This window comes from Colletotrichum siamense (assembly GCF_013390195.1).
Source record: "Colletotrichum siamense strain Cg363 chromosome Unknown KSG_Cg363_contig08, whole genome shotgun sequence".
Classification (NCBI taxonomy): Eukaryota; Fungi; Ascomycota; class Sordariomycetes; order Glomerellales; family Glomerellaceae; genus Colletotrichum; species Colletotrichum siamense.
The window spans coordinates 1134407-1160483 of NW_023501021.1; the positions used below are offsets into that span (position 1 = coordinate 1134407).

Below are 26077 nucleotides of genomic sequence, written 5' to 3' on the forward strand. Positions count from 1 at the left end.
CTTACGCTTCATCAAACATCATCCCCGACTCACCAGAGACCCAGTCCTGGGCGCATGCCGAACCGAACCTTTGAATAAGCGGCACACTGTGCAGCAAACTGTCACTCGCTCGAGCTTGCTTCGATCAGATGCAACGAACCCTCCCCGACACGCCGCTTCCGTCGACACAGTAGCCTGCGGCAGAGGCTGACTCCACGAACAATTTCTCGACATCGTTGCCATCCCCGCTCGCGATCGCCATGTCATTTCGCGACGGCCAGCGTCGGTATGGCCATGTGCCCCCGGTGCAGTACCCCACCGCCGACCAGTCGCAAGATCAGTCTTACCTCGGCCGACGCCCGAGTTTCAACAACGGGGACGACGCCGCCATGTTTGACCAGAACCGAGCGCAGCCTCCCCAGGGCCACCAGCATACATCTTCGAGGGGCGAGGACGAATTATTCTTGACCAGTCCGACTGGATCGAGCCACTCTGGAGGTCGTCACAGCTACGGCTCGACAAACAATGCCCTGTCCGGCTACCAACATCAGTACCAAGCCTCGTCGCCTCCCACATCGTCTCACTCGACATACAACCCCCAGGCCTTTGCGCGAACGCCGTCGACGGCCTCAGCGACAACGAGCCTGCCATACCTCCCCCATCCGTCGCACCGATTCCAGTCTGCCACCTCGCCGACTTCATACACTCCTCCCGCCGCTTCCAGCTACACGCCGCCTGCTTACAACCCGGCCGCCTACGCGGGCACCTCTTCGGCACCTCAGCGGCAGCCGACATATTCTGGATACAACAATTACAGCCAGAGCTACGGCTCCCCGACCAACTCACAGCCCTCTTCCGGTTTTCAGTCGCCTCCCGCTTCATACAACTCCACTTTTCAGTCGATGCAGGCCTCCGGAGCTTCGCAAGCCCCGGCTTACGAGCAGTCATACTCGCAGTCTTACGGCGACAATTACGGTGCGTACGGGACAAATGGTACTGGCTCAACATATGCGGCATCAGACACCTCGTCGGCCCCCTATCCGATGCAGTCGCAGATGCCTGTCGGGCCAAATTACTCTGCCGATCCTACCTCCTTCTACAACAGGTCCACACGGTCCGACTCGGCAGCCTCCCCGATTTCCTCGCCGCAGATTCCGCAACACTCTCCTGGTCTGCAACGACATCCCACCAATGCCCCTCTTCCCAGTCGGCCGATGGAGGAGCCGACCTGGGACCCGAGCGCCGCAACCCCCACCGACGAGGACCAAGCCCAGCTGCAGGCCAACATTATGCAAGACATTGAGGCGGAACTAGGCGGACGACACCGACCCATACCTGTCAACGGTCAATTCTCCGACGACGAACTCTCAGGCTTACGACGCTACAACTCAGACCTCGCATCGATGAATCCATCCGCTCCGAACAGAAGCAACCCTACCCTCACGGTCGATTACGATGAAGACGACGATGACCCAGAGGGAACCGCGGGGTTGCTGGCCATGCAACAGGCCGACTTGGAAGACCGGCGGTTCAGCAACATGGCAGCGATTTATGACGCCGCCCCCGCGGCTCTGACTCAGTTCCAACCTACCCCCGAGGAGCAGAGCGACAGTACGGATCTTGGCGGCATGGACCTCGGTGCACTTTCGGGTGGTTATGCTGGAAACTTGGCGTACGGCGACGAAATGGGATCACCGCCCCGAGATGGATCAAGGCCGCTGCCCAACCCGAACGACTACTCCCAAGCTCCCGCTTTCAGACAGGCCGAAGTCGACTATGGCGGCACTGGCGGTCTGCAAGCTCCAACTACTCACCGTCTAAGCTTCGACGAGGGCGATGAACGGGTATCACTCAACTCCAAGCAGAGCGGTAGCGAGTCTCCGTACAAGGAGGACTACCCTGACATTTTTTACCATCCCGGACTTACGAACAGGCCACTTCCAGCGCTGCCGCCAGGCCCGGGTAGCGATACAAGCTCTTTGCTATCCGTACAGCAAACCACTCGCAGCTACCATTCCCATTCGCTCAGCACCGATTCCCGCACGCTCTATAACGACGGCTCCGATTACTACCAACAGAGCACGACAACAGTCAACTCTCTACAATCACCATTCCCTGAGCGGTCTATTTCCCTGTCAAGCCACAGCCATACCCCTCAGGTGCAGGCGCCGACCCGATCACGAACTGACGCGGCTGAAGAGCGGAGGAAGATGGCCAGACACCAAATGCAGCAGCAGCAGCTTGCCGCACAGCAAGGCCTACCTTACGATGCCTACTCAGATACCGGAACACCTTCTTCGATGGCATATGATATGATCACATTACCAAGCGGCCGAAAGAGGAAATTTGTTCCGTCCAAGTTGACATCGGGCGACATCAAGAGGTGTACAGAACCGTGGGCCCTGAGCGGAATCGCAAACTGGATCCGGGAAATGGCCGACGGCGAGCCGGACTTGAAGCAAAAGTCGGTCGAGGAAGCGTTGCTGAAGCTCTTCACAGCCAAGGTTCCTACGATTAACGTGGCTGATGCTGAGCTTCTGAGCACGCTCGTCTCCCAGCTGATGCTGGACGCTGGTGTCTTGGTTCCGGAGGAAGAGTGGGTCAAGTTTGGAACCGGGCAGATTTCCGGAGTCTTGCCCCAGTTGACGGGCACCGGCTGCTACGCGTCCAAGCTGCATGACGATGAATCTCAAAGCGGCCGGTGCTATTCGTACCATTGCATGAGGACATTGAAAAAGGCCAATTTGGACGAGGTGCTGCTCGAAGAGGTCAAGGCTATTGACTGGAACGTTCATTATAAGGTTCAGGAAGCGGACATGGCAGAGAAGCCGAAGAAAGAGGTTGAGCGCCAACACGTCCTTCACGAGATCGTCAACAGCGAGGAGTTGTTCGTCAACCAACTCGAGGTCCTTCGCGTCCTCTACAGGGACCACCTACGCAACAGTCAACCGCCCATCATTCCCCCCAACAAGATTGATAAGTTCCTTCAAGTTGTGTTCGGTAAGGCAGATGCTGTCCAAATCGTCAACAAGGATAATCTCCTTGCGCAACTGAAGTACCGACAGCAAGAGCAGGGACCCTGGATCACAGGCTTTTCGGACCTCTTCCGCGAATGGATCCGAAAGGCTCGCGATGTGTACATTGACTATGCGTCTCAGTTCCCTTACGCCGAGTACATGGTGCGGAAAGAGTCCGATCGGAACCTTCTCTTCCGCAACTTCCTTGATCAAGTACAAAAGCACAAGCGCTCTGAGCGTCTGGGCTGGCAGCATTTCCTCAAGACCCCGATCACTCGTCTGCAAAGATACTCTTTGCTCCTCGAGACCGTTGAGAAGAAGTCCATTCGCGATGACGAGGAGAAGGCGAATCTCGCAAGGGCAATCGCAGAAATCCGCAACGTTACCATGGAGTGTGACACTAAGGTCGCGGAAATGCAGAAGAAGGTCGAGATGATGGAGCTCAATTCCATGCTCGTCCTGAGACCCGGCTTTCATTCAGTCCTCAACCTTGACCATCTGGGCAGAGAGCTTATTAAGCAAGGCGATTTGCAAAGAATGGGCTCCAAGGGTGTCAGATGGGTCGACACGCACGCGCTGCTGTTTGACCATTACTTCATCCTGGCCAAGGTAGTCAGCCCCAAGGACGGCAGAGGTGAGAAGAAGTACGATGTGTCGAAGGAACCAATTCCAATGCCTCTGCTGTTCCTGGATACGATGAACGACGATCCGATCTCCAAGCAAAAAGGCATCACAGCCCCCCTGGCCCGGACCGGAGTTGGTGCAGGAGGATCAGATCCCAGGCTCAACAAGATCACGTCTAACGGCACTGAGCGCCCGGGCCTGGAGCATGTTGCTACGAGCTCATCAATAGGTTCGACCTCTACCGCAAGACTCACGCCATCCTTGTCTACCGACCCCGAAGGCAAAATCCTTTACCCCTTCAAGATCAAGCATCTCGGTCACGAGACTTACACTCTCTACGCTACATCGTCACAGGCCAGAGCGGAATGGGTTGAGAAGATCATCGAGGCAAAGACACGCCATGCCAAGGCGCTATTCTCGCAGAACGCTGAGCCCTTCCGCCTCCGAGTGCTTGCCGACAGCGCCTTCGTATATGATGCGGCGTCTGCTGTTGGAAGGCAACCAGGTGTTCCGATCCGGGGTACCCCGCTCGATCGCGCCGTCCGTGAGATTGAGGAGGTCTACGGACCCGGCAGGGGGCCCGCTCCGGTGTGTCGAGCGCAGGTCAACTGTGCTTGTGGGTTCAACGCATTCGGCAAGTCCATCATTGCCATCGGAACAGACTACGGCGTGTATATCTCTGACGCGACGAATCCCCGCGGATGGATGAGGGTAAGTAAAGCTTGTCGCAATTGTTGAGATACCGATGCTAAAGATAAGCAGAGCGTACAAACCTCAAGGGTCACGCAAATAGCAGTGCTTGAGGAGTTTTCGGTTTGCCTCATCATTGCAGACCGATCCCTGATTGCGTATCCACTGGATGTGATTGCGCCAGTATCAAACTTCCCTGCTCCCGCTCACGACAACCCTAGGCGGGCCCCTCAGAGGCTGGCCAAGGACGTGGCATTCTTTGCCACGGCTCGCATGAAGGAGCGTATGCTCGTCTTCTTCAAGCGAAGAGAGGGTATGCACAACACCTTCAAGGTGCTTGAGCCAGTATTCCAGAAAGCCTCGGAGAAGAGATCGCGGCTGTTTGGTGGGCACAGAGGCATCAAGGGCAGTACCGATTCGTTCCGCGACTATGACGAGTTCTACCTGCCAACAGAGTGCTACTCTCTAAACCTCTTCCAGAGCTACATCGCGGTGTCTACTGCGAAGGGCTTCGAGTTGCTCACTCTGGACAAGAAACAGACGATGTCGATCCCCGACCTGAAGCAACCAGCGATTGCCAACATCGCCAGCAGAATTAGAGACCAAAGGCCACTCGGCATGTTCAAGCTGAACGACCAGGAATTCCTGTTGGCATATGAGGACTGCGCGGTCTACGTTGACAAGCACGGCGATGTGAGCCGCACTCTCATCATGGAATACTCGGGCAAGCAGAAGAAGGCTACGAGTGCGACAATGTACGGACAATATCTGCTCCTCTTCAACGGAGATTACGTGGAGGTGCGCAACGCCGAGAACGGTCGTCTCAGACAAATCATTGCTGGCCGCGATGTTCGCTGCCTCGACTTCGGTGTTAGAGGCCCGACGGGCGGCAACGCGACAAACAACCAGCAGAACAACTGGCTCGGCGGCCAAACGCCGGCGGGAGAAGACTCCAAGGGCACGGTCAAGATTTCTATGAGCCACCCTGAGCAACATGGCGTGCAGATTGTCTTGGAGATGCTTCTCAACGATGGACATATGGAGAAGTAAGGCCTGACATGGGATGGATGGAAATATTTGGATGGGACGAATGACGAGGAGGAAGGTGAGGGCTCCAGCGGCCCTGTTTTCGGGGTTGGATAGATATTGCCAGGGGCAAAATCCATCTAGAGTCCTCTTGGGCCTAGGGGCCATGTGTTTATTCTGCACGTTTTTACAACTAGCTTTTATTTGGCCCCGCGATATCGGGACGTGAGCATGAGAGCCAATGAAGGATTAGGATGCGCGGACCGCAAGGCGTTTTAGGAGGGCGTGTGGGTGGCTGAGAGAGAGTCAAGAAAGCTTTTTCTGTTTGTATTTTCTTCTCCTTTTTCTTCTTATTTTCTGACGCTTTGGAAAGGAAGGCAGTTAGAAGTTTCTGAGGCCACGGCTGTGGGGAACAGACTTTCTTCGATGTTGTTCTTTGTCTAGAGGGATCTCTCGCGATATAGGGGTGCGAGATCACCTTTGTTTTCCTCGGATGAGAATTTTAACGATTCCCACGTCAATTCGATGCCTTGTTGCGTGTGTCTGTGACCGACCGCCCACGATGTTTGTGCACCATTTAATTTTCTTCTTTTCTTCAACCCACTGTGAGAGTCCATGTGAAAGTTTTGGAGGGAAGGTGCTGGCACAATTGTGATAGATGTTGTCGCGTCAGCCAACGTCATCGTAAGCACGCCAGATGCACCACAGTAGGCGGGGTTCTGTCAATTGATAGAGTTTCTTACAAATTAGCATCGTATCACCTACGAGGGATAAGGTACTTTGGTACTGCATAAGCCACGCCAGATCAGTTCCTGCGCTACAGATGCAAGTTTGTTGGGGAGCACTCGCAAGCGATTCGCGTTGCTGACCCGAGAGTGAGGGGGTGTTTGGTACGAGCTGATGAACAATGTAGTAGTAGTGTGAGTCCGAGGAAAGAGGAGACGTTTCTTTTCCCTTCTTGGCCCTTGATTGTGGTCGCTGGGTTGGGTGATTTGTGTGAAAACAGGAGGGTTTGAATTCGCGGATTTGGATCTTTTGCCAGATGACGCCAAGCTGGGATTGGAAGGTGAGATATGTAAGAATGACCCGAATCTCGACTGGGGTAGTCGCACGCATTGCGAATGGTTGACTCATTTCTTATTACCAGAAGTGAAGCTCTGCAACTGCTTAAGTATGTCTTTTCGTCTTGATCGAGGGTGTCAAACGCTTATTCAGTTTCGTCGTCGCAACACCAATTCAAACTAAATCAACGACAAGAAACATATGAATACTCTAAGTCTCAAAGTCATCATGCGCCTCCTATTCCTCCCCTCAGCCCTCATCCCCCTCGCAGCCGCAGCATCCTACACTTGCCCGCCCCTTGGCCCAGTCCTGCCCGCCGCGCGCAACCTGTCCGCCCACCCGGCCGTCCAACGCGCCCTCGCGACCTTCCTCACCTCTCTTGAGGAGGAGACGGCGGGCTTCGCAACCTCGGCCGTGTCGATCGGGGTCAAATCCGTCTTCGAGGACGAGCCCCTGCTCGATTTCCACCACACCCCGCCGCGCCGCGATGCCCGCGGCGCGCAGAGTGTGGACAAGGACACGGTCTACCGGCTTGCGAGCGTGAGCAAGGTGTTCACGGTGCTGGCTGCGCTGCAGAGGGATGATGTGGTGCGGTGGGACGACCCGGTTACGAAGTTCCTCCCGGCGCTGAGGGGGGCGGCGGGGGGGTTGGATGGGTTGGAGGTTGAGTGGGATGAGGTTACGGTTGAGGCTGTTGCGGTGCATGTTTCTGGGATTGGGGCTGATAGTGAGTAGTGCTAGTTCCTGGAGTTTGGAAAGGGAAGTTTGCTGACGGGGTGCAGTGATGATGGACCGGGGACAGTATGAGGGCGACTGGGAGGCTCTCGGGTTGCCTCCGCTGGAGAAGAAGCCGGCCTGTGGTGGCTTTCTTGGACAGCGGCCTTGCGCTATGGAAGGTGAGTTGTTGGGTTTCAAATCTTGCTGGGAGGAGGCGCGAGACGCTCATCATACTCCAGACTTCATCGAGGTGTTCAAGAACCGCCGGCCGCCAGTCTACCCAGCCTACCAAACGCCCGTCTACTCCAACACCGGCATAGCCATCGTCGGGCTCGTCGTGGAGGCGGCCACCGGGAAACCCTTCGACCAGGTCCTCAAGGAACTCATCCTCGACCCCGCGGGCATGTCCTCCACGACGTACCCCCATCCCCCCGAGGACTTGTCGACGTTGTTCATCCCTGAAAACGACACCATCTGGGACTGGGATCTGGGCGTCTTCGCACCGTAAGTCTTGCCCAACACGGGTCAACATGAAGTATGATCGTGTGGCTTACAGAGAAACAGGGCGGGCGGAATGTACTCCACGACGCGCGACGTGCTCCGCTTCGGCGACGCCATCCTCCGCCACCGCCTGCTGTCCCCGGCCAAGACGCGCCGCTGGCTCAAGCCGTCGACTTTCACCTCCGCGCCGGGCGAGTTCGTCGGCAAGCCGTGGGAGGGCATCTTCTCGGCCAACCTGGCGGGCGGGCGGCCCGTCGAGGTGTACGCCAAGAGCGGCGACATCTTCAACTACCACGCCGGTCTCGCGCTGCTGCCCGAGTACGGCCTCACCGTCTCCGTGCTCGCGGCCGGGCCCGAGATCTCGGCGGTCGTGCCGGCGTATTACAAGTGGAAGCTGTGGGCGCTGCTGCCGGGGCTCGTGCGCGCGCTGGACGAGGCGGCGCGGGAGGAGGCCGCGAGCCGCGTGGCGGGCCGGTTTGAGGACGCGGAGACAGGGTCCGGGGTGACGTTGAGGATTGACGGCGGGTGGGGGGTGCGGGTGGAGGACTGGGTTGTGAGCGGGTTCGAGGTTGTGCCGAACTTGGGGCGGTACAGCCATACGGGGTTGAACAAGACGGGGATGGAGCCGAACCCGAACGTGACGGCGCGGGCGTACCCCACGGGGCTGAAGTCTGGGGATGAGAAGACGGAGGCGTGGAGGGCTGTGTTTGACTATTTCACGCCGGAGCAGCGGGAGGCGATTGATAGGGAGGCGTTCCATGCCAACGCGTCATGCTCCAGCTGGGCCACTGTCGACCGGATCACGTACGGGTACAAGGCGCTTGACCATTTCGAGTTTGTGTACGGGGATGATGGGAGGGTTGAGAAGGTTGTGCCTGTCGCTTTCGGGGTGGAGTTGAAGAGGGTTGGCGGGGAAGGGGAGGGAGGAGCTCAGGCTGACTGGGGACGATCGGAAGAGCTATAGACGATGGCTGTTATCGATCGGACTTGAATGATGAGCTCTGCGAGAGTCATGCTGTTCGTAAGGGGGCTTCGGGGCGTACCTTATGCGGAACCGCACAGAGCCGAAGGTAGAAGACACGGAAGAGGGAACAAGTAGGTCAAGAACAGATGTGGCAGAAAGAGACCGAAATCTTGGAGATACGCCATTTTCTCAATAATAAGCACTGTGAACCTCGAGATCGAATGCCATCTAGAGCTTTACTTCGTGTTTCTCGCGCGTGTCCTTTATTTCTAGGAACTTCAGACGTATAGCCAATTCAGAAGCTGTGGATTTCGGAGCTGATATCTCATTGATTTAGAAAGAGCCCACCTGCCTGCTGTTCTTCAGGTTAGCTAATATATTCCAGTCCGCAGTCTTTCTATGTTACAATACGTGATGATAAAGCGTGGTCCAATTTGAGCTATGTTATTCGTGTTGGCCTTGTCAAGGTTACTCATACTAATTGCTGTTCTTGTCTAATTCCCCTATCATCTTCTCTGTCTTCCCTATCGTTCTCTTCGTCTCTGCGACCTCTATTTTCCTTCTTATCTCTGCCGTCTCTATCGTCCCTATCGTTTCTGTTGCTCCTATTATTTCTATGAATGCTATTGTCTCTGTTGTTATCGTCTCTTGTCCCTCCTTGTTTCTGAAACTGTTAGATTGAAACTTATGAAAGTATTCATCCATATGTTAAAACACTGTTATGTTAGTTCTAGAACCGGAATTAGCGTTGGGATTCTGCTCCTACGAATGGTGGCAGTGTAAACATTTCTTGAAAACACACCAAATAGATCATAGATCGCTGCTGCAAAAGATTGGAAGATATATAGGAAGTAGACAACAAGACTAACACCACTCCATTTGTAACCTAATTCACCAATAGACACTTTCCAAACCGTTTCTACCAGCATCCCATCGGCCTCCAGATTCCATGATAACCAGCGCAGAAGGAAAGATTAGACAGCCTGGAAACTGATCCTTTGTCAATCGCGTTGTCACTCTCCAGAAGTCACGGCACTCACCTAAGCCACCCAGCCCCAAATGTTCTTGATGTTTCCACAGACATCAACAGGGGCTTCGTCTTGCTCAAAGACCATATCACACACTTGGTTCTTGGACGGTGCGACCCAGCAGGCGTAGTTCCCCTTGAACTGTTATAACAAGTCAGCATCACCTCAAACATGATACAGGCAATGAGGGAACGTACGTCGATGCAGATAGTGGCGGAGAATTCACCGCCGCCGCCGCCCTGGTGGATCTGGCAGTTGCCGCTCTGTGGGCTCACGGTGGTGACCACCTGCACGTCTCTGGACGTCCACTTCCAGTTGTTTGCATCTACGCTCTCGAACCGAAAGCCAGTGCTGGCCTTGCGAGGGTAGGGGTCGAGAGCTTGTGTGCAGTACTCGGCGTTGACGGCAGAAATGCCGAGGGCGACAACTTGGATGAGAGTAGAGAGCTGCATCTGCGTGCCCAGTTAGTATTTTACAGGAATGTGCGTTGGATCTATAGAATACCTTGGTAATTATGGGTTTGGAATGTTGAAAAGAACGTGATAGATCAGAAGCGAGTGCAGATGAGTTGATGCTGAGAGTAATAGCCTAAGTAGTCATGCGGATGTCAAACCTACTTATAGACCAAACTTAGCCATCGCGATTACTTTCGAGCTCAAAGATATCATCACGATCCTCGTCATTGAGTTCGCTTTCGGGGCCAACTGTCAATACGAGTTCCGGATGACGGAGCCGAAGGTGGAACAGACTAAGCTAGAGCAACCCGCAGTTGAGTGAACTCTAACTTTGGTCCATTATTGATGGGTCTGAGCCTCGCTCTCCGACGTATCCCGCTCACAATTTGAGGCTGAAGGAAGCGGATTTTAGAGGTAACACCCGACGGGATGTGACTTGGGGGTTGTGCATGATTTCTTGGCGCCAATTCCCAACGGTCTTTGGTGTGGTTGCAGTACGATGTACGGTGTACGATGACTAGATAGCTGGCTACGCATTGTGACATTCTTTCCGAGAACTAGACAAAGTTTCATATTGACAACTCCACGGCAATCAGATGACATCTACTTCTGTTCCTCTCCTAAGAATTCTGCTCGAGCTCACATCCCAGCACCCTTTTACAAATCGTCGTCGCCAAGCTCTTCGCATCCTCCTCCGACATTTGCGTATCACCACTGCCGGTATCCCATGTGATCTCTGTAATCTCCGCATCCTTTTCACCAGAATTCTTGGCTTCGGATCCGCGGAGTGCGGTCCCGCGGAGGCTGGAAGCAGTCACCTTCATCTGAAACTGCTCGTTGCCGGTCCAACTTCGGTACACATGGACCACTATATTGCCTTGTTCGTCCGGTCCATCCGAACGGCACATCCACCGATCTTCCATCGCCGCAGGCTGATATCCGTTGATAAGTTTGTCGGTGTCTGTGTCCGAAAGGTTGAGATGCCACGGCGCGGTTGCAGGGTGGCTGATTCGGTGGACTTCCCACGTCGAGCCGGTCACTCGCTGACCTGACTCGTCGGGGGAGGCAGAATTGGCGATTGTGGACTCTGGCGGGGTTTGCGAGCCTGGGAAAATGGAATTGAGAAAAGATCGGAACATTGTGCGTTTGTGTGTGCTGGGAATATGGGAGTTGGGTGGAGGTTGAATTGTGATGGGCAGAAGCTTGCGGTGTTGCTGCTATTATTATCGGAGGTTGGAGCTTATAAGCCCGATGATGGAGCACGGGTGCATTCTTTTTTACCACGTTTTCCGGTATTGGTCAGCTATTAAGCCGTATATGTGAAACAATAAAACCAACAATTCTGCCCATTTAAGGCCGGCTCTGTGCAGTGGAAGCCGGCGCAGATCACCGCTCGGCTCTTTCGGGATGGCATATAACTTTAAATTTGTACACTCCGTTGCGTTGACAGCGTCCGCCCCCCTTTTTTTTCCCCGCTTATGCAAAAACATGAAAAAAAGCCAATTTTACGCTGTGACGCGCATTTCTCTGCATCGCACGCAAAACGCGTCAAAGTCATCACCAACACCTCAATTGCCGTCAATCACTATAGTCCCAGTAGTATTCAAACGTATAACTACACGATAGAGACATAAGGTGTGTATTTCATGCTTCCGTAGCAGTCAATCTACCCATCGAGGCATTGCCAACCCAGCTAGTCACCTCATCCCCATACCATTCGACCAACAAAAGGTCTATTTTCGTCATGAGAGATCAAGATGACATTTGCTGAGGAACAGAAGAAGAGACCTGCTGTATGACTTTATATATCTACTCAGCATACGGTTTGTATGGCTCTGAGTAATATATAAGCATACCAAGGGGCTTGATACGGTTCTTCAGAGCAAATGCTTTGGCAGTCAACAGGATTAATGACTCTCCTGATAGCTCAGCTTGTTCACGATATTGAGCAAGAGTCTACTGCTGTATAGATTGTGCCCTGTTACTTACAGTTTGCCGCTGGTCAGTACATGTCCGTGGTTTATTATATCAGATACATCGAGAAAGACGCCGGGCGACGACGACGATACAATGGCGCCCAGAATATCGAATCTACAGCTATCGACGATCGCGATGATACTGCCATTCGAAGACCAAAAGACCCACGAGCTGGCAAGTATCGTTGGCTGTACCGAACGAACGATTCGACGACATAGATCACGACGTAATATCACTGGCGAAGTGCAGAGATATAAGAGGTGCCGCCAGAGTCGACAAAAGATGGAAATATGGCATCGTACAGAGCTTCTTGAACTACTGCAGTACCGCAGCGATCTATCTCTTGAAGAGATGCAAGATTTCCTATTTGAAGCCTTCGAGATCCAGATCAGTCGTTCTGCAATCAGTCGACAGTTAAACTCAGCTGGCTGGACGAACAAGAAGTCCAAGATTATTGCTGCTCAGCGAAGTGACGAACTACGATACGAGTACTTGTACCGTATACGACGATATCGCCCCGACCAGCTGGTATTCGTCGACGAATCCGGCGTCAATAAGGATACTGGGATACGGAGGACTGGATGGGCGCCGAAAGGGCTTGCTGCGTTTCGAACTGCAGAGATTGATCGGTTTCAGAACTCTCGCGTACAGATCCTGCCAGCCCTCACGTTGAGCGGTATCCTACACTTGACTACGTATTATGGTACGACTGACGGCGATGGGTTCTTTCGTTGGCTACAGGAGTGCCTTATCCCGAAATGTGGGCGTTTTCCAGAGCCAAACTCTGTCATCGTTATGGATAACCTCTCCTGCCATCGTATACCTGAAATCGAGGGTTTATGCCGGGTATCAGGTGTCCATCTCGAGTTTCTGCCTCCGTATTCACCAGACTTCAACCCCATCGAAGAGTACTTCGGCGATCTAAAGCGATACATCAGGAAGACGTATTCGAAGTGGAACAACGATGAGAATGACACTCGGGATTTCATGGAATATCTACGTGACTGCGCTATGGAGATTGGGTATCGTCTACCCCAGATCGAGGGCCATTTCCGCCATTCGTTCGTCAACTTTGATGGGACAGAGCATATATTTGACGATATCGAACTATAAAAGGGAGGATTTGCTGCCAATATTGAACATCAGCAAGCAATCCAAATTTTCATCGTGCGTTCGCGCGCAATAGATCTTAATCGTGTCGTCATATGATGGTCAATCATCAAATCCATGATTGTAGCCAACAAGATTGCCAAAAGGTTAGCCACAAGCGCACCAGAACACAAAAAATATACCGTCGTCCATTGTTTTCGTCGGTAGCTACGTATACATATCAATTTTGCCTGTATAACGGCTGAAACGCGTTGTTGATGCTTGTGACGATGATTTGTGATGATGACACGTCATCACGATCAGAGACTTCAACCATAGTCAGAGACTTCAACTGCCCCTAACCAGTATCGGGATGGACCGAAGTGTATTGTTTGCAGATCCAAAATAACAGTAATTCTATTGCTTTTATACGTATAGAGCGGCAGTGTTGAATCTACGGCTATGGGTAGACTTTTCCGTGGTTGAACACGTCATGCAAAAAAATCGCGCATACAGTCAAACTTCACACCACTCTTGCTGTATCACTCTTCTTCGTTATCCTCCTCCGAGTAATACGTCTCTGTTGACGACGTATCACTCGAGATTTCAATCTGATTGTCCTCATCGCCTTGCTCGATTTCGTCTTGTTCGATCTGTAACTGCGTGGGCAGCATCTGCGACGCTGACAGCAGTGGTGACGAAACGAAACCAAAGAGTTCCGAAACGCCTACAAAGTTAGCCATATTCGACAGTAAACAGCTCTATATACACTCACCACGTCGACCAACTTCAACTGGCGTACCACGGATCTCTTGCTCGATGGATTGACGTGGCACTAGGGCGTCGATATGTCGGGATGACCCCAACTCGCCTGAAACTAGCGCCGCAGAGTTTTCAACTGGCGCCGCCGCCGTCCCTCCTGGCAATCCAGCGTATATTCTTGTATAAACATCTCCTTCTGACTCTCGATGGTTTGAATGAAGTTCAGAGTGAGATACCACGTCGGAGAGGGCGTCAGACTGCCCTCCGTAGTAGGCGCTGTTGTCTATGAAGGATTTGATCGAGTTCCTGACATCTTCGGTAAGATCTTGAGTAAAACCCTGTTCAGTAAACCAAATATCTGGTAACTTGCGAATTGCCCGCAAGCTACTGTCTACTGATCGCAGTTTCTGTAGCTTCTTTCTGAACCCTTCGTCGACGTTATATCGCTTGCCGCGGACGGATATAAACCACTTGATGAAGCTGGCCACTTGATCTAGAGCTTTTCGAGGCGAATCCGGTACCACTGGCGAGGACGAACGAATCGGGAGTGCGATACTTGGTTGACGAGTGCTTGGAAGGTTCAATGGCGGAAGAGTTGGCAACGAATACTGTGAGATGTTCGCATATGGCCAATATGCCGGCGGCGGCGGCGCCGGCGGCGGCAGCTGTACGTATGGGTTAGGATATTGAAGATGACGATCTGGCGCCCCCGCGTTGCCGTATATATTGACGATGGCGTTGCTGTTGGCGTTGGTTAGGCCAGATCTTGACCCTGATGATGGAAGTGCGGCATTTTCAGCCTTCTCTTCCGTCATCACTGTCGTCTCCTGGTTATCATCAACCTCCACGATATTCTTACTTCTCTTGCCCTGGCGTTTCTGATCCTCTATAAACTGGTCGTGAAGAATCTCACCAAGCAGTTCTTTAGGTGGTTCCATATTGTCAACGCCAGCCTGTCCAGTCATAATAGCCTTCGCCCACTTCTCTATATGGTGAGATTTGATCTTGTAGTGCTTCTGGCCTAGTATATAGCACCAGTTGAACTTCTCGTCGCCCGAACTATTCTTACATCTCTGGTACTCTGGGCAGATGTGCGTACGGAGAAGTTGTCTGTGCATACCCTCCTTCCGACGCTCGACGTTTGCAGGATCGTTAGCCTCACGATCGATCGCCTCTTGCATGCCGGCTGAAACGCCTGCTCGGCCACCTTTTCGAGGCGTTCGTACGCCAGTCACTATACCACCAGAGATTGGTACGGCGCTGTATTGCCACTTGACGGTGAGGTGGACTTCACCCCTCTCTTCAGCTTGTTCAAGAGAGGGGACAATATCAACCCATGGAATACTTGGCCAAGTGACCCCTCCAGTAGACGGATAGACCCGAGTGAAGATTGGTGTTGGTTTAGATGCGTTGGTGGGCTTCCTCCAAGCAACGACAACAGCGATATTGGCCTTCTTCACAATATACGAGTGAGCCACTTCTGCCTCAAGTTGGGCGCCGCTGTCTGCCTCCCAGTCTCTACTATTCGCATCTAATACAGGAGCAATACTGAATCTGTTATACGCGATGCTCTCGATGGTTAGATCGAGAACAGGTAAACCGTTACCCTTGAGCGCTGGGCCACGGGTAACCTGGATTTGTAGCAGAGTTGGTTCCTCGTTACCCATATCGTCCTCCTCTTCAAATACATCGTGGAACGACATAAACGTATCATCAGCGCTATGGCGAGGGGCCGTAGGCGTATCGTCCGCAAATCGAGTGGTTTGACGAGGGGTTGGGTTAACTGGGGTCGAGTCTGGTCGAAACGGTGGCATCGACGAAGGCAGAGTACTTCGGAGCCGGATCGTATGCGGCGGATCCTTCTTTCGCTTCCTCTGCGTTGTCGTTGCTTTTTGGCGAGAGGACGCTTTTGGAGCTCTTCGTGATGACGGAGGGGCTATAAGTACACGCTTTCTTCGCGATGTAGACTCAGCCGCCACCAAATCATTAGTCTCGGGTCCAGCCTCGGCGACGATAACCTCCTCGGCGGCCTCCTCGGCGGCCTCTTCGGCGGCGGCAGCCCGGCGAGCCCTCTCGGCGGGCGTAACGATCCTGATCGACGGCGAGGCAGAGCGTTGAGGAGGATCTCTGGCGGCGTCCTGTGCCAGTTGTTGTATACGTCGTTGTTTCCGCGTACCGTTGGCGATGGGTGACGGACGATGCCCAGAAGGGTCATCATCCGCCTGCCGAGCCGCGCGGCGGCGTTTAGGAGGCATCACGATGCCCTCAGATAATGAGATTCAATAGAAATAGATCAATTGAAGCCATCAGAATAGGTCAATTGCCGTACTACGAATATCTACGTGGCGTTGGGCAAATTTTCATGTATATACAGGGATTATGCGTGCGTAATTTCGGCAAAAAGGGGGGGCGGACGCTGTCAACGCAACGGAGTGTACTGCCATCTTCCTAGCTGAAACTCAATTAGAATATATTATGGACCACATCCCATCCCGAGTAGCGATTGTCAGATGTTTCTATATCTTTGTGGTTAATACACTGGATACCTAGTGGGTTATGGCATAAGGGTCTTGACTAAGGCATAATCACTAAAACATAAGTGATTATCTGCCTCACCGACCGCGAGATCACGAGAACTTCCTAAAGCGGCAATGCACTAGTTGAACTCCATCTCGTAGCTGCGTCCACACGACCGGAGACCTCGCGTGTCCGCGGAGAGGCATGCGATACCGAAGTGGATCGTTCTCGCGTTGTCGTTCGTCGTACATCCGCTCCGGCACCGGCTTGCCGGATAGGATACTTTCAACGTCATTTTGTCCGCCCCAGCCAAGACTGCGCAAGAGCTTCATCAGACAATCGTCCACTTGGCGGTTGAGCTCTCAGCCGGACAACACACAGAATCCTTGTCAGGTATCTATGACTTGCGTTATTGAGGATTGATACGTCGTTTGTGTAAGAAATTTGCGCGTGAGGTCTGAACTTCTTGTGGGCCTCTAGTGTTCAATACCCACAGTCTCACGGTCACGGAGCAGTTTGAACTTCATCGCCGTCTGTATTTGGCCTAGGCAAATGGACGAATCATGAACAATTTAACTAACATCAACTTTGATTTCGAGTTCCGACGAAACCGACGGCGGTTTGGCACTTGATGAGGATGTCTCTTGACTTACTTGGTGTTATGGATACGTGAGACCTCCTGAGCTGGCATCTCGGACACGGGGTTTTGGCAGCCCAAAGTTCCGGTGAGAGAAGCGTGTTGTTGGGGAGAGAAGCAGATGACTACCCTAAATTCGAGTGAGAGAGCAGCGTGGCATGGGGAATTCGTAAAACGATAAAACCTAGGCGATTATCCCGTCAATTCATGTCTTGTTGTCGAACAGTCTTGTCATCACAATCCTGCACTCGTTAAGAGCACTCTCTTTTGGCCCTGTGGCAGTTATCTCATTATCGTCTTCATCATCCTCATATCTGTCGTTGTTCATCGCTGTCGTTCTCTTTTCCTATCCATCTGAAATGGCTCGGCAATACTCTTTTGTGTTCGGGTTGTTCCTCTTCTCCCTCTGGTCGATCCTCGGCTCCGCCGTCGACCTCTACAGGGCAGACTCCAGAGCCTATTCGACCATCCAGGCCTCCAAAGGCTTCCTAGCCAAGGGACAATCCAACATTGGCGTCGTGTCACCTGACACCAGTCTCTGGAACCACGTCAACGGCGCCGACAACGGCTTCAGCAAAGACGAGGACGGTTACGTCTCGACCACCTCTGACAGGAACCTCGCTCGCACTTGGGTCCGCCAGTTCCTCGGCAACAACGGCTACATCTACCGCATCCACTCAGCTCCCAACATGATCGACTGCCAGGCCACGCTCGGCAAGTACAACCCGTACCCCCAGGAGAAGGAGTTCGCCGCCCTCGGCGGCATCAAGGACAACCAGATCATCGGTTGGACGCAGGTCAAGAACGGAGTTGAGGGCAAGGAGCAGCTCAACCCCTTCTACCGCTCCGATATCTACGGAAACATGGGTACTGGCGGTTCTCAGCCCAAGCTGGCTGCGTTCCCGCCCAACCACGCCGCGTGGAGCGAGGCGCCGTGGTCCGAGTTCGCGACATGCACCAGACGCTCTGCCAGAGATCTGTTCAAGCGCGCCTGCTCGCCGGCCAAGAGCAACGTCGAGTACGCTGACGAGCACCTGGAGTACGTCAACGCTCTCTGTCCGGATTGTCTGTAGTTTTGAGGCGGGAAACCGGGTAGGCTTAAAATACCCATGGGTACTTGCCCATTTGGGTAACCATTACCCAGGACCCATGGATTCCGTGGGTATTCATGGACGGCCTTCTTCTCATGGATACCCAGAAAGAACCCAAGGTCGTGGGTACCAAAGGGCACCCGTGGCATGGGTACTTTTAAGCCTAAGCTGCGTTAACGCAGCAAAGGTAGCAGAGATGTTATTGATTCAATATTTCATACTCAATAGGTGGCACAGAGTAGAGGCTCACAGCAGCCAATTATAGTTCGAGGTCGAAAATAGAAATATTCTCCCCATTCTGTTTAATATGCTCACCATTCTCTAAATACAATCAAGCTGCTTATTTATTGCTCGTGGCTCCCTCTCTATCTTCTTCTAAAAGGGGTATAATGGCTACTTTATGAGATCGCCTAGTTATCCTTGGATATCTGTATAGCTGTATTTTCTGTCTACTTAACTACTTATACCATAGAAAACAGTAATAACGACAATGGCGAGGACGGCGAGGATGATGAGGATGATGAGAACTATCAGGACGGCGAGGACGACGAGGACGACGAGGACGACGAGGACGACGAGGACGACGAGGACGACGAGGACGAGGACGACGAGGGCAAGGAGGACGATAATAATAATAGCAACAACAGTAACAGTGATACAGATAACGATAGTAAACCAGAGTAAAGTGTTCAACTGCAGGAAAACCATTCGTCCCAGCACGGAAAAATTAGGCGGCTTCTGATTTATTGAATCTGTCGTCTCAATTATATCCATTACCACTGTTGTTACTAACATAGTAATCTGTATCCGCTAGAACAAGGGGAAGATACACAGTGGAGTAAGCAAGCAAGTAAGAAGAAAAAAATAAGAAAGACGAGAGCAGAAAAGAATGAGACCGCATGATCTTTAGATGGCTTCTTAAGCTCGGTCTTTTGGCTGCGGCAAGCTTCTCAGCCACTCACTTTTCCGCACCTTAATCACGGCTCCACCCCGCTAGCATCAACAACTCGTTTTGCTTAACGTGATACTGAATGAGATCCATATCGGCCTTCCAACCAAGCTCCAAAATGAGGCTCGAAAACATCTCTGTATCAAGCCCTTAATTGAGAGATGAACTGAACGCCCAAAGCAGGTCCTGAAGTGTACGGCGATTCGGTTTTCGAAGCGGACATTCTCCGTCCAAGCCAATACCTCAAACTCTAAACTGACATCTCGCGCTATCTGATGAGAGCGCCGACAGGATTCTAGCCGGCTGAAGTCCCAAATGGTTTGAAGAGCTTGAATGTGTCGGACAGAAGCACCAGACGAGATGGCAAACAAGGGTTTTCACGCCTACCGGAGTTGTTCTGGCAAAGAGACATAATTTCTTCAAGTGACAGCTCCCAGGTTTGGTATAAGTAGGACTCTCTACTATTGAAGGCAAAGGTTGAACATAAGAAAGAGAATCAGAACGCGAGATTTACAGAAATTAGTTGGGAAGCTCTTGGAACAAACAGCCCTCTATTGGTCTCGGAGATCGAGGCGAAGAGTATGCATTTAAGATGTACAAAGCATTTACTGGACTGTGACTTGAAGTAAACAATTGTAGGTAGTTGCGGGTGTTTGAGCTTCGTGGCTAAGTTGTTTTGATTTACCTCGGTTTTTCCTTTCCTTGTTTTATTTCGAAACAGCGGGCGTAGATTCGCGAGCACAGCGACTAAAAACTGACCTGCTGATGGTCAGAATGAAATCTGCGAACGCCTTTCCCCCAGCCCAGGGCTGCGCCGCATTAGCCACTGTATCTCATACGACTCCGCCTCCGTGCCCCCAGCTGAGCCAATGAATGAAAGCATCCACCGTCTTGATCAGTGCCTTTTCGGGCAGAGATCATTTGGCTTGGATACGTGTCTATGCGTTTGTTTTTCCACTTCAGCATCCCGATGTCTACGCACTCTCCTCAGCGCTACTTAACGACTGCCGATTCTTGCGAAACTCCCGCCGCCAATATCGTGTCTAAAACGCGCGGAGTCAAGTGGTTTGATCCATCTGACTTTTTCACAGAGTGCGCTCGAAGCCAACAACTTGACGGTCGCGGTCTGCCTATCACCACCTCCATCCGGACCTTCACCGACCTTCCTTCCCGTTCTCCCGCCACCAGTCTGTACCACAGTCAAGTCAGCAGGTGCCAGAAGTGGGCAGCGCCGGCTTCTCTTCAATTCGTTTGTGTCTTCACGTACACCGGCAGAACTCGCATATTCCAATCATCAGTGTGTCAAACTCAGATGACGCTGTGAGACAACCCTAAGGAGCACATAACATCAAGAGCTGGGAGACCCTAGGAAGACCAGCAACCACACGAATCGGAATATCCTCGGTTTACTACCATTCATCATGCGGCTAATAGAAACAACCACGCTCGCCATGGAAACCCACCTCGGCCGAGACGTACCTCCCTACGTAATCCTCTCACACACATGGGAAGATGAGGAAGTCACTTTACAGGATTGGAATAGCCCTACGCGTGACGGAATGAAGGGCTTCCACAAGATACGTATGACATGTCAACTGGCAGCCTGCGACGGTATAAAATATGCCTGGGTCGACACCTGCTGTATCGACAAGTCCAACAGCGCAGAGCTTTCGGAGGCTATCAACTCCATGTACAGGTGGTACAAGGGAGCCAAAGTCTGTTACACCTACCTTTCTGACTTATGTCTCCATACATCAGCAGCACTCGAAAGCTCTATGGATCGGGAGCTCTCTATAAAATCGGAAAGCTCTGTAGACTCGGAAAGCTCTATAGAACCAGATGACTCTGTTAAATTGGAAGGTTCCATCGAAACGAATGCCTGTGTCCACCTGGAGCCCTTCTTGCGCGGATGCCGATGGTTCTACAGGGGCTGGACCTTGCAGGAACTCGTCGCGCCGGCTGTCGTGCTCTTCTACCAACACGACTGGGGGCTCGTTGGCAACAAGGCAGACTGGAGATACATACTTTCAAACATCACAGGCATCCCTTACGACGCCATGGTCCATTACCAGCTGTCGACCTACTCCATCGCGGAGCGTATGTCATGGGCTGCAGGCCGCGAAACTTCGAGGGAAGAGGATATGGCCTACTGTCTTCTGGGCATCTTTGACATCAACATGCCTATGCTATACGGCGAGGGGAGGAAGGCGTTCCGTCGATTACAGGAGGAAATCATACGAACCAGTCATGATGTGACAATTTTTGCCTGGACCAGGACTTACCCGGGTTCGGAACCAAGGCTTGCTGAAGGTCTTAATGGCGGTGTGTTCGCACAGGCACCGGGAGAATTCCATCCAATACCCGGACGAGACATGTGGCGTCAGCCGAACGAGGTCACCGTCACTAACGCTGGGTTGAAGTTGACGCTCGATCTGTGTCTCGCACGGATGCCCCACACCGGCGAGTTGAGCTACGTGCTTCCGGTCTGCTTTTACGGCTGCGATGGTTCCAGGCTCGGTGTCGAACTAGGAAAGATAAGTTCAAGCACGTTCGTGAGGAAGAACATCGAAACGCTCGTGGTAATACCGAATGATGGAGAGACGAACCTGGAACGGCGAATTCGCTGCCCAGATTCGTACATCCTAATAGACGCACAGTTCAGCATGGTCCTCCAAGGAATGAATAATAACATTAATCCGCACTGGCTCTACTTCGCGTTTCCCCTGGAATGCACAGTTATCAGAGCGTGGCCGTCGGATCGCTGGGATGCCGCGAAGAGCGCATTCATAGCGTCATTTGGCGAGCCGAATTGTGGGTCAATACTCGTCGAAGTACAGATTCCTACGCTGGTTGAGGACGATGATGATGGCATCGCCAGACAGTCCCAGACCGGAGAATTCATGTTCCTATTTAATAGGCTCCCCTGCCCCGACAACAGCCACCCTATGCTATCCACGTTGGATTTGCAATGCACCATTCTCGGGTACAGAGAGCACCAGTTGAAGCTGGATGTCATTAACATGAGGATCGCAGCCGGAGATATGGGTGCAGGAGAGATGCGACGAACCCTCAGAAACTTCGCGATCCCTAGACAACGGGAAGCTTCTATTCCTGTCGACGGATTGGGACGGTTCATCTATGCTTCGGTTGATTATGTGGAAAATTGGCAGAGCAAACCCCCGCAAAGGTGCGTATTCAGAGGCTCCTCGGCCGCCCTGTAGAACGAACAGTAGCCGTAGGTTACATTCCGTTACGTGGATAACGTCCGCCCCTTACATTTATCTTAAAGATAGCCTTGTAGCGCCCTTGTAACCACCTTAAATCCACACTTTATTCACTGCATGTAAAGTAAAATGCCTTAGTTCTCGGGCGTTTTTTGCCCTTTTCGGGCTGAAGACGGGGAGGGGTACACGGCGTCTTGACAACAGGATCGGGCAACACACAAAAGAACGCACTGTATGTGATCACGTTTCTGATCATGCTGGCGAACTGGGTATTTAGTACCTTACGGCAAAGTTTCTGAGAGTCCGTTCCAATTAAAAAAAGTAGTATCTGAGTAATAGGTCTCTGGTATTGTAAGATGCTCGCTTGAAGCTCCCAAAGAATGGAATGAGAATGTACGTGACAAAAGAGCTGCTCCGTTCACGCTCTTAAAACATGACCACCGCCAAGCATCCGAGAAACCCAAGCACGGCATGACCAAAATTGACCTTGACATTGATCGCGCTCGATTCAACAGCGAGGACGAAGTTGGCGGTCGGCTTTACCGTGTCGGCGAACGGGGCGTTGGCGGCAGCGATGGCTCCGTTGAAGGCGAGGGGGGAGGTCGCGGCGGACTTGGAGGGGGTAAGCTTCGGCGAGGCGGGGTTGAGGACGCTGTCATAACGTTAGTCAAAGATCTGGAGAGATCGAGGGTGGAGAAATAATCCTTACTTGTCAATGACGTGCATAACGCCATCACTGGTGATGATGTTGGCAACCGACACCTTGGCCGAGTTGGCATACACCACACCTTCCTCCTTCCTCAGCGTAACCTTCTCCCCCATCAAGCTCTTGAATCCCATCTTGGTCGTAATTCCGGTACTGAAGCGGACCTGGTTCTGAACGACGTGGTACTGCAGCACCTTGGCCAGATCCGCCGGCTGCATCGACGTGACAGTCGCCCCGATAGCCTGGAACGCGGCATTCGTCGGCGCAAAAACAGTCGCGGCCTGCAGGCTGTCCACCCCGTCCACCAAGCCCGCCTTCATCAACGCGCCCGCCATGCTCGTCAGGCCCGTGTTCATCGCCGTCTCGGCCGGCGTGCCGGGGAACGTCAGCACCGAGTCCATGACGTGCAGCACGCCGCCGTTGAAGGTGATGTCGGGCGTCTCGACGATGCTCATCTGCTTGAAGCCGCTGTAGACGACGGCCTTGCCGGCCATCTTGTTGAGCTCGACCTTCTGGGTGCCTGTGACGTTGGCGAAGGGCGTCTCGAACATGGTGTTGGCGAACTTGGGCTTCGAGGAGAAGGCGGCGGAGGTGGTCTTGCCGGCGACGACGTGGTACATGAGCAGGTCGGTGACCCAGGTCACGTTGGTCATCTTCTGGGCGAGCGTCGGGTCGGCCTGCATGGCCTTGGCGAAGGCGTCGTTCGAGGGCGCGAGGATGGTGAAGTCTTTGGAGGTGGAGAGGGACTCGCTGACTGCGGGGACCATGGCGAGCAGGGCTGGATTTCGTTTCGTGTAAGTGAGGCCCATTCCCCCCTACGATGCGGGATAACTACTACTCACAGTTCATCGTACTCAAAGTTCCATTGTGAGTCTTTAGCACTGCGGCCAGCGGCTCAGCCGCCGCCGCCAGTGCAGCGAAGGCCAGAGGGAAAAATCCCTTCAACTGCATAGCGGCTGTCGGGCAAGGACGGGAACCAGCCCGGCGGGTTGAAGAGAAAAGAGAGTTGCGGAGACACGCACCACACACACTCGGAGATATAAAGACAAAAGGAAACAGAGTTAGAGGGTCGTCATGATCGATAGCACGGGAAGGCAGCCGTCAGATATACTTATAATGACAACCGGACGCGCGGGTCTGAGGGTCCGGGGTGGAAAGCCATGCCCTTGACACTTGCCAAGCTCAGACGGGATATCCTGCAGCACGACTACCAAAATAAGCGCCGGTGGGTACGAATACTGCGATGGGGTGCGTTGCTTGTTTGATGCAAGTCTCCTGCTGTAACCCAGATCTGGACGTGGGACTCCGGGCCTGGGCTCCCGTCATCTTTTTCGTCGGGGGGGTTTGACAGGCTGTCTGGGCTTGGCTTGGCTCGGGGTGCTACGGTCCCGAGGGGTGAGAGGGGGAAGAGAAGTGGGAATACGACAGACCCGTACGGGAGAGGTGGACTGTGGATTCACAGAGAGAGAAAGACATGGACCCCCAATTCATCATCAGCTTTGGGATTCGTCAAGCTGCAGTTTGATACGGACAAACATCAGAGAGAGGCTCTTGCGTTGGCGCTGGCTGTCCCAAAACACGGCGGACGAATCAGGGCGTGGGATGGAAAGGGCAAGCTGGGCAGCGAGATTCCTGGGCGGGTTTACCAGGGCGGGAGATCGACGAATAGCGGCGCGGGATATCATTTTGAAACATGCCTCAGAGAGAGGAAGTGGGACACTGGAAACGCATCCATGCGGAGTGGGGGCTATCTCAGACGAAAGTCAGCTATTTTGAGAGGCGGACAGGCTTCACACTTTCGTCTGTTAGGAAGGTCGCCTGCAAGCGAAGAGCCGCAACACGAGCGACGCCAAGCCTGCAGAGGCCGTGTGACTATTTCTTGGACTTGCACGAAGAAGATGAGGAGAAACACTTGACAGACAGAGAGCAATCTCATGGAGCAGCGAAATATTGTGATTGTTGAGCCGAGGGCCCACACTTCATAAAAGCCAAGTCTGGTCCGAAGTAACCCAGCAACCAGGGCTACGTAGTCTTGAGACAAGAGCACTGACGGGTTGCAAGAGAGGCAGGTGGACAGGGCCAGTTGAAGCTATTCGCGGTAGAAGGTGCCTGTGCCTGTGCCCGTCGGTGGAGAGCTCGGAGTGCCGAGGTGGGTCTCACAAGTGGCCGGTCGAAATCGGGGCTGACTCAGCTAAATTTATCCCACTCCCAAACACCCACCGCCCGGGAAGGGACCTTTGCTGCCACCGATCAACCATTCTTCCGCGGACATTCTGCCAACCACACACTTTTGCACGATGCTGCTTTCCTTCGCTGACAGCTGACGACGGAGACAGACGCACGCTCGTTTGCCACGGATTCGTCTCTTCTCTCTCCTCTTCTCGACGTATGCAAAACTTCAGTTGACCGAGCGCACGGCTAATGCGGCACCACGTCTATGCCGTAGACCAGCTGAAAGGGCACAGAAAGTAAAAATGGCAGTGACTGACTGCGCTGCGGTGCGCCTCGGCTTGCGGCAGCCTGGCAGGAAGCGAACAATTCTTTTCTGGCATGCTGCGCCGCCGACTTTGGCTGAAAATGCTGAGGTGCGCTCGGGACTTTGGTATGTGGAGAAGAGAGAGACTGACACGAGCCGCTACGATGAACACAGTGAAATGTTGAGAGCAACTGCTAAATTTGGCCTGTTGAATCGTGTAGTTGAAGCGATTGATCGTGGACGCCGGGTCTCATCTGGCCTCACTTCTGGCCTTTCCATCGTCAACCCCGAGCTGCGAATCACCACTCTAGTGACAGGAGCCGCCGTGTGTCGTGTTGAGTGAATACTGCAACGCCAACTCTTCGCTCTACAATGATTCTTTTTTCGAAAATGCTTTGGCTCTCTCGAAATAGACGGCTATTTTGCGAACGTCAAATCACGATCCCCAAGCTAACGACTTCAACCCTTCTTTTGGGTCCCTCTCAAATGCTTGGCTCCCCCGCGGGGATGCAATGCTTAACACTCTCGCCTAGAATCCGACCCGTTCTCCATGTCGCATACCCATGGTGACATCTGTTTGGCTTCC

At 53.0% G+C, this 26077-nt stretch overlaps 8 protein-coding genes across 8 annotated transcripts; 5 read left to right on the top strand and 3 right to left on the bottom strand.

Annotated features, from left to right (window-relative positions):
• Nucleotides 1-239: 239 nt before the first annotated feature.
• Nucleotides 240-5360, top strand: rgf3 (Rho1 guanine nucleotide exchange factor 3; the record flags this gene model as incomplete). Its single annotated transcript, XM_036643768.1, has 2 exons — nt 240-4331; nt 4383-5360. The coding sequence occupies 2 exons, from the start codon at nt 240-242 to the stop codon at nt 5358-5360; spliced, it is 5070 nt and encodes a 1689-aa protein (XP_036491130.1).
• A 1266-nt stretch (nt 5361-6626) lies between these two features.
• CGCS363_v011920 (Beta-lactamase-like protein) lies at nt 6627-8580 on the top strand (the record flags this gene model as incomplete). Its single annotated transcript, XM_036643769.1, has 4 exons — nt 6627-7125; nt 7181-7294; nt 7355-7619; nt 7680-8580. 4 exons carry the CDS (start codon nt 6627-6629, stop codon nt 8578-8580), a joined length of 1779 nt encoding a protein of 592 aa, XP_036490746.1.
• A 1040-nt stretch (nt 8581-9620) lies between these two features.
• CGCS363_v011921 (uncharacterized protein) lies at nt 9621-10060 on the bottom strand (the record flags this gene model as incomplete). The annotated part of the gene is made up of 2 exons (XM_036643770.1): nt 9621-9749; nt 9806-10060. The coding sequence occupies 2 exons, from the start codon at nt 10058-10060 to the stop codon at nt 9621-9623; spliced, it is 384 nt and encodes a 127-aa protein (XP_036490944.1).
• A 623-nt stretch (nt 10061-10683) lies between these two features.
• Nucleotides 10684-11202, bottom strand: CGCS363_v011922 (uncharacterized protein; the record flags this gene model as incomplete). The annotated part of the gene is made up of 1 exon (XM_036643771.1): nt 10684-11202. The coding sequence occupies one exon, from the start codon at nt 11200-11202 to the stop codon at nt 10684-10686; it is 519 nt and encodes a 172-aa protein (XP_036490943.1).
• Nucleotides 11203-12322: 1120 nt separating this feature from the next.
• On the top strand, nt 12323-13153 carry CGCS363_v011923 (uncharacterized protein; the record flags this gene model as incomplete). Its single annotated transcript, XM_036643772.1, has 1 exon — nt 12323-13153. One exon carries the CDS (start codon nt 12323-12325, stop codon nt 13151-13153), a length of 831 nt encoding a protein of 276 aa, XP_036490942.1.
• Nucleotides 13154-17404: 4251 nt separating this feature from the next.
• On the top strand, nt 17405-18820 carry E2AA-0 (Heat-labile enterotoxin IIA, A chain; the record flags this gene model as incomplete). The annotated part of the gene is made up of 2 exons (XM_036643773.1): nt 17405-18084; nt 18616-18820. The coding sequence occupies 2 exons, from the start codon at nt 17405-17407 to the stop codon at nt 18818-18820; spliced, it is 885 nt and encodes a 294-aa protein (XP_036490749.1).
• Nucleotides 18821-20506: 1686 nt separating this feature from the next.
• On the top strand, nt 20507-22306 carry CGCS363_v011925 (Vegetative incompatibility protein HET-E-1; the record flags this gene model as incomplete). The annotated part of the gene is made up of 1 exon (XM_036643774.1): nt 20507-22306. One exon carries the CDS (start codon nt 20507-20509, stop codon nt 22304-22306), a length of 1800 nt encoding a protein of 599 aa, XP_036490945.1.
• A 429-nt stretch (nt 22307-22735) lies between these two features.
• Nucleotides 22736-23966, bottom strand: CGCS363_v011926 (Fasciclin-like arabinogalactan protein; the record flags this gene model as incomplete). Its single annotated transcript, XM_036643775.1, has 3 exons — nt 22736-22961; nt 23019-23793; nt 23858-23966. 3 exons carry the CDS (start codon nt 23964-23966, stop codon nt 22736-22738), a joined length of 1110 nt encoding a protein of 369 aa, XP_036490748.1.
• Between the last annotated feature and the right edge of the window lie 2111 nt (nt 23967-26077).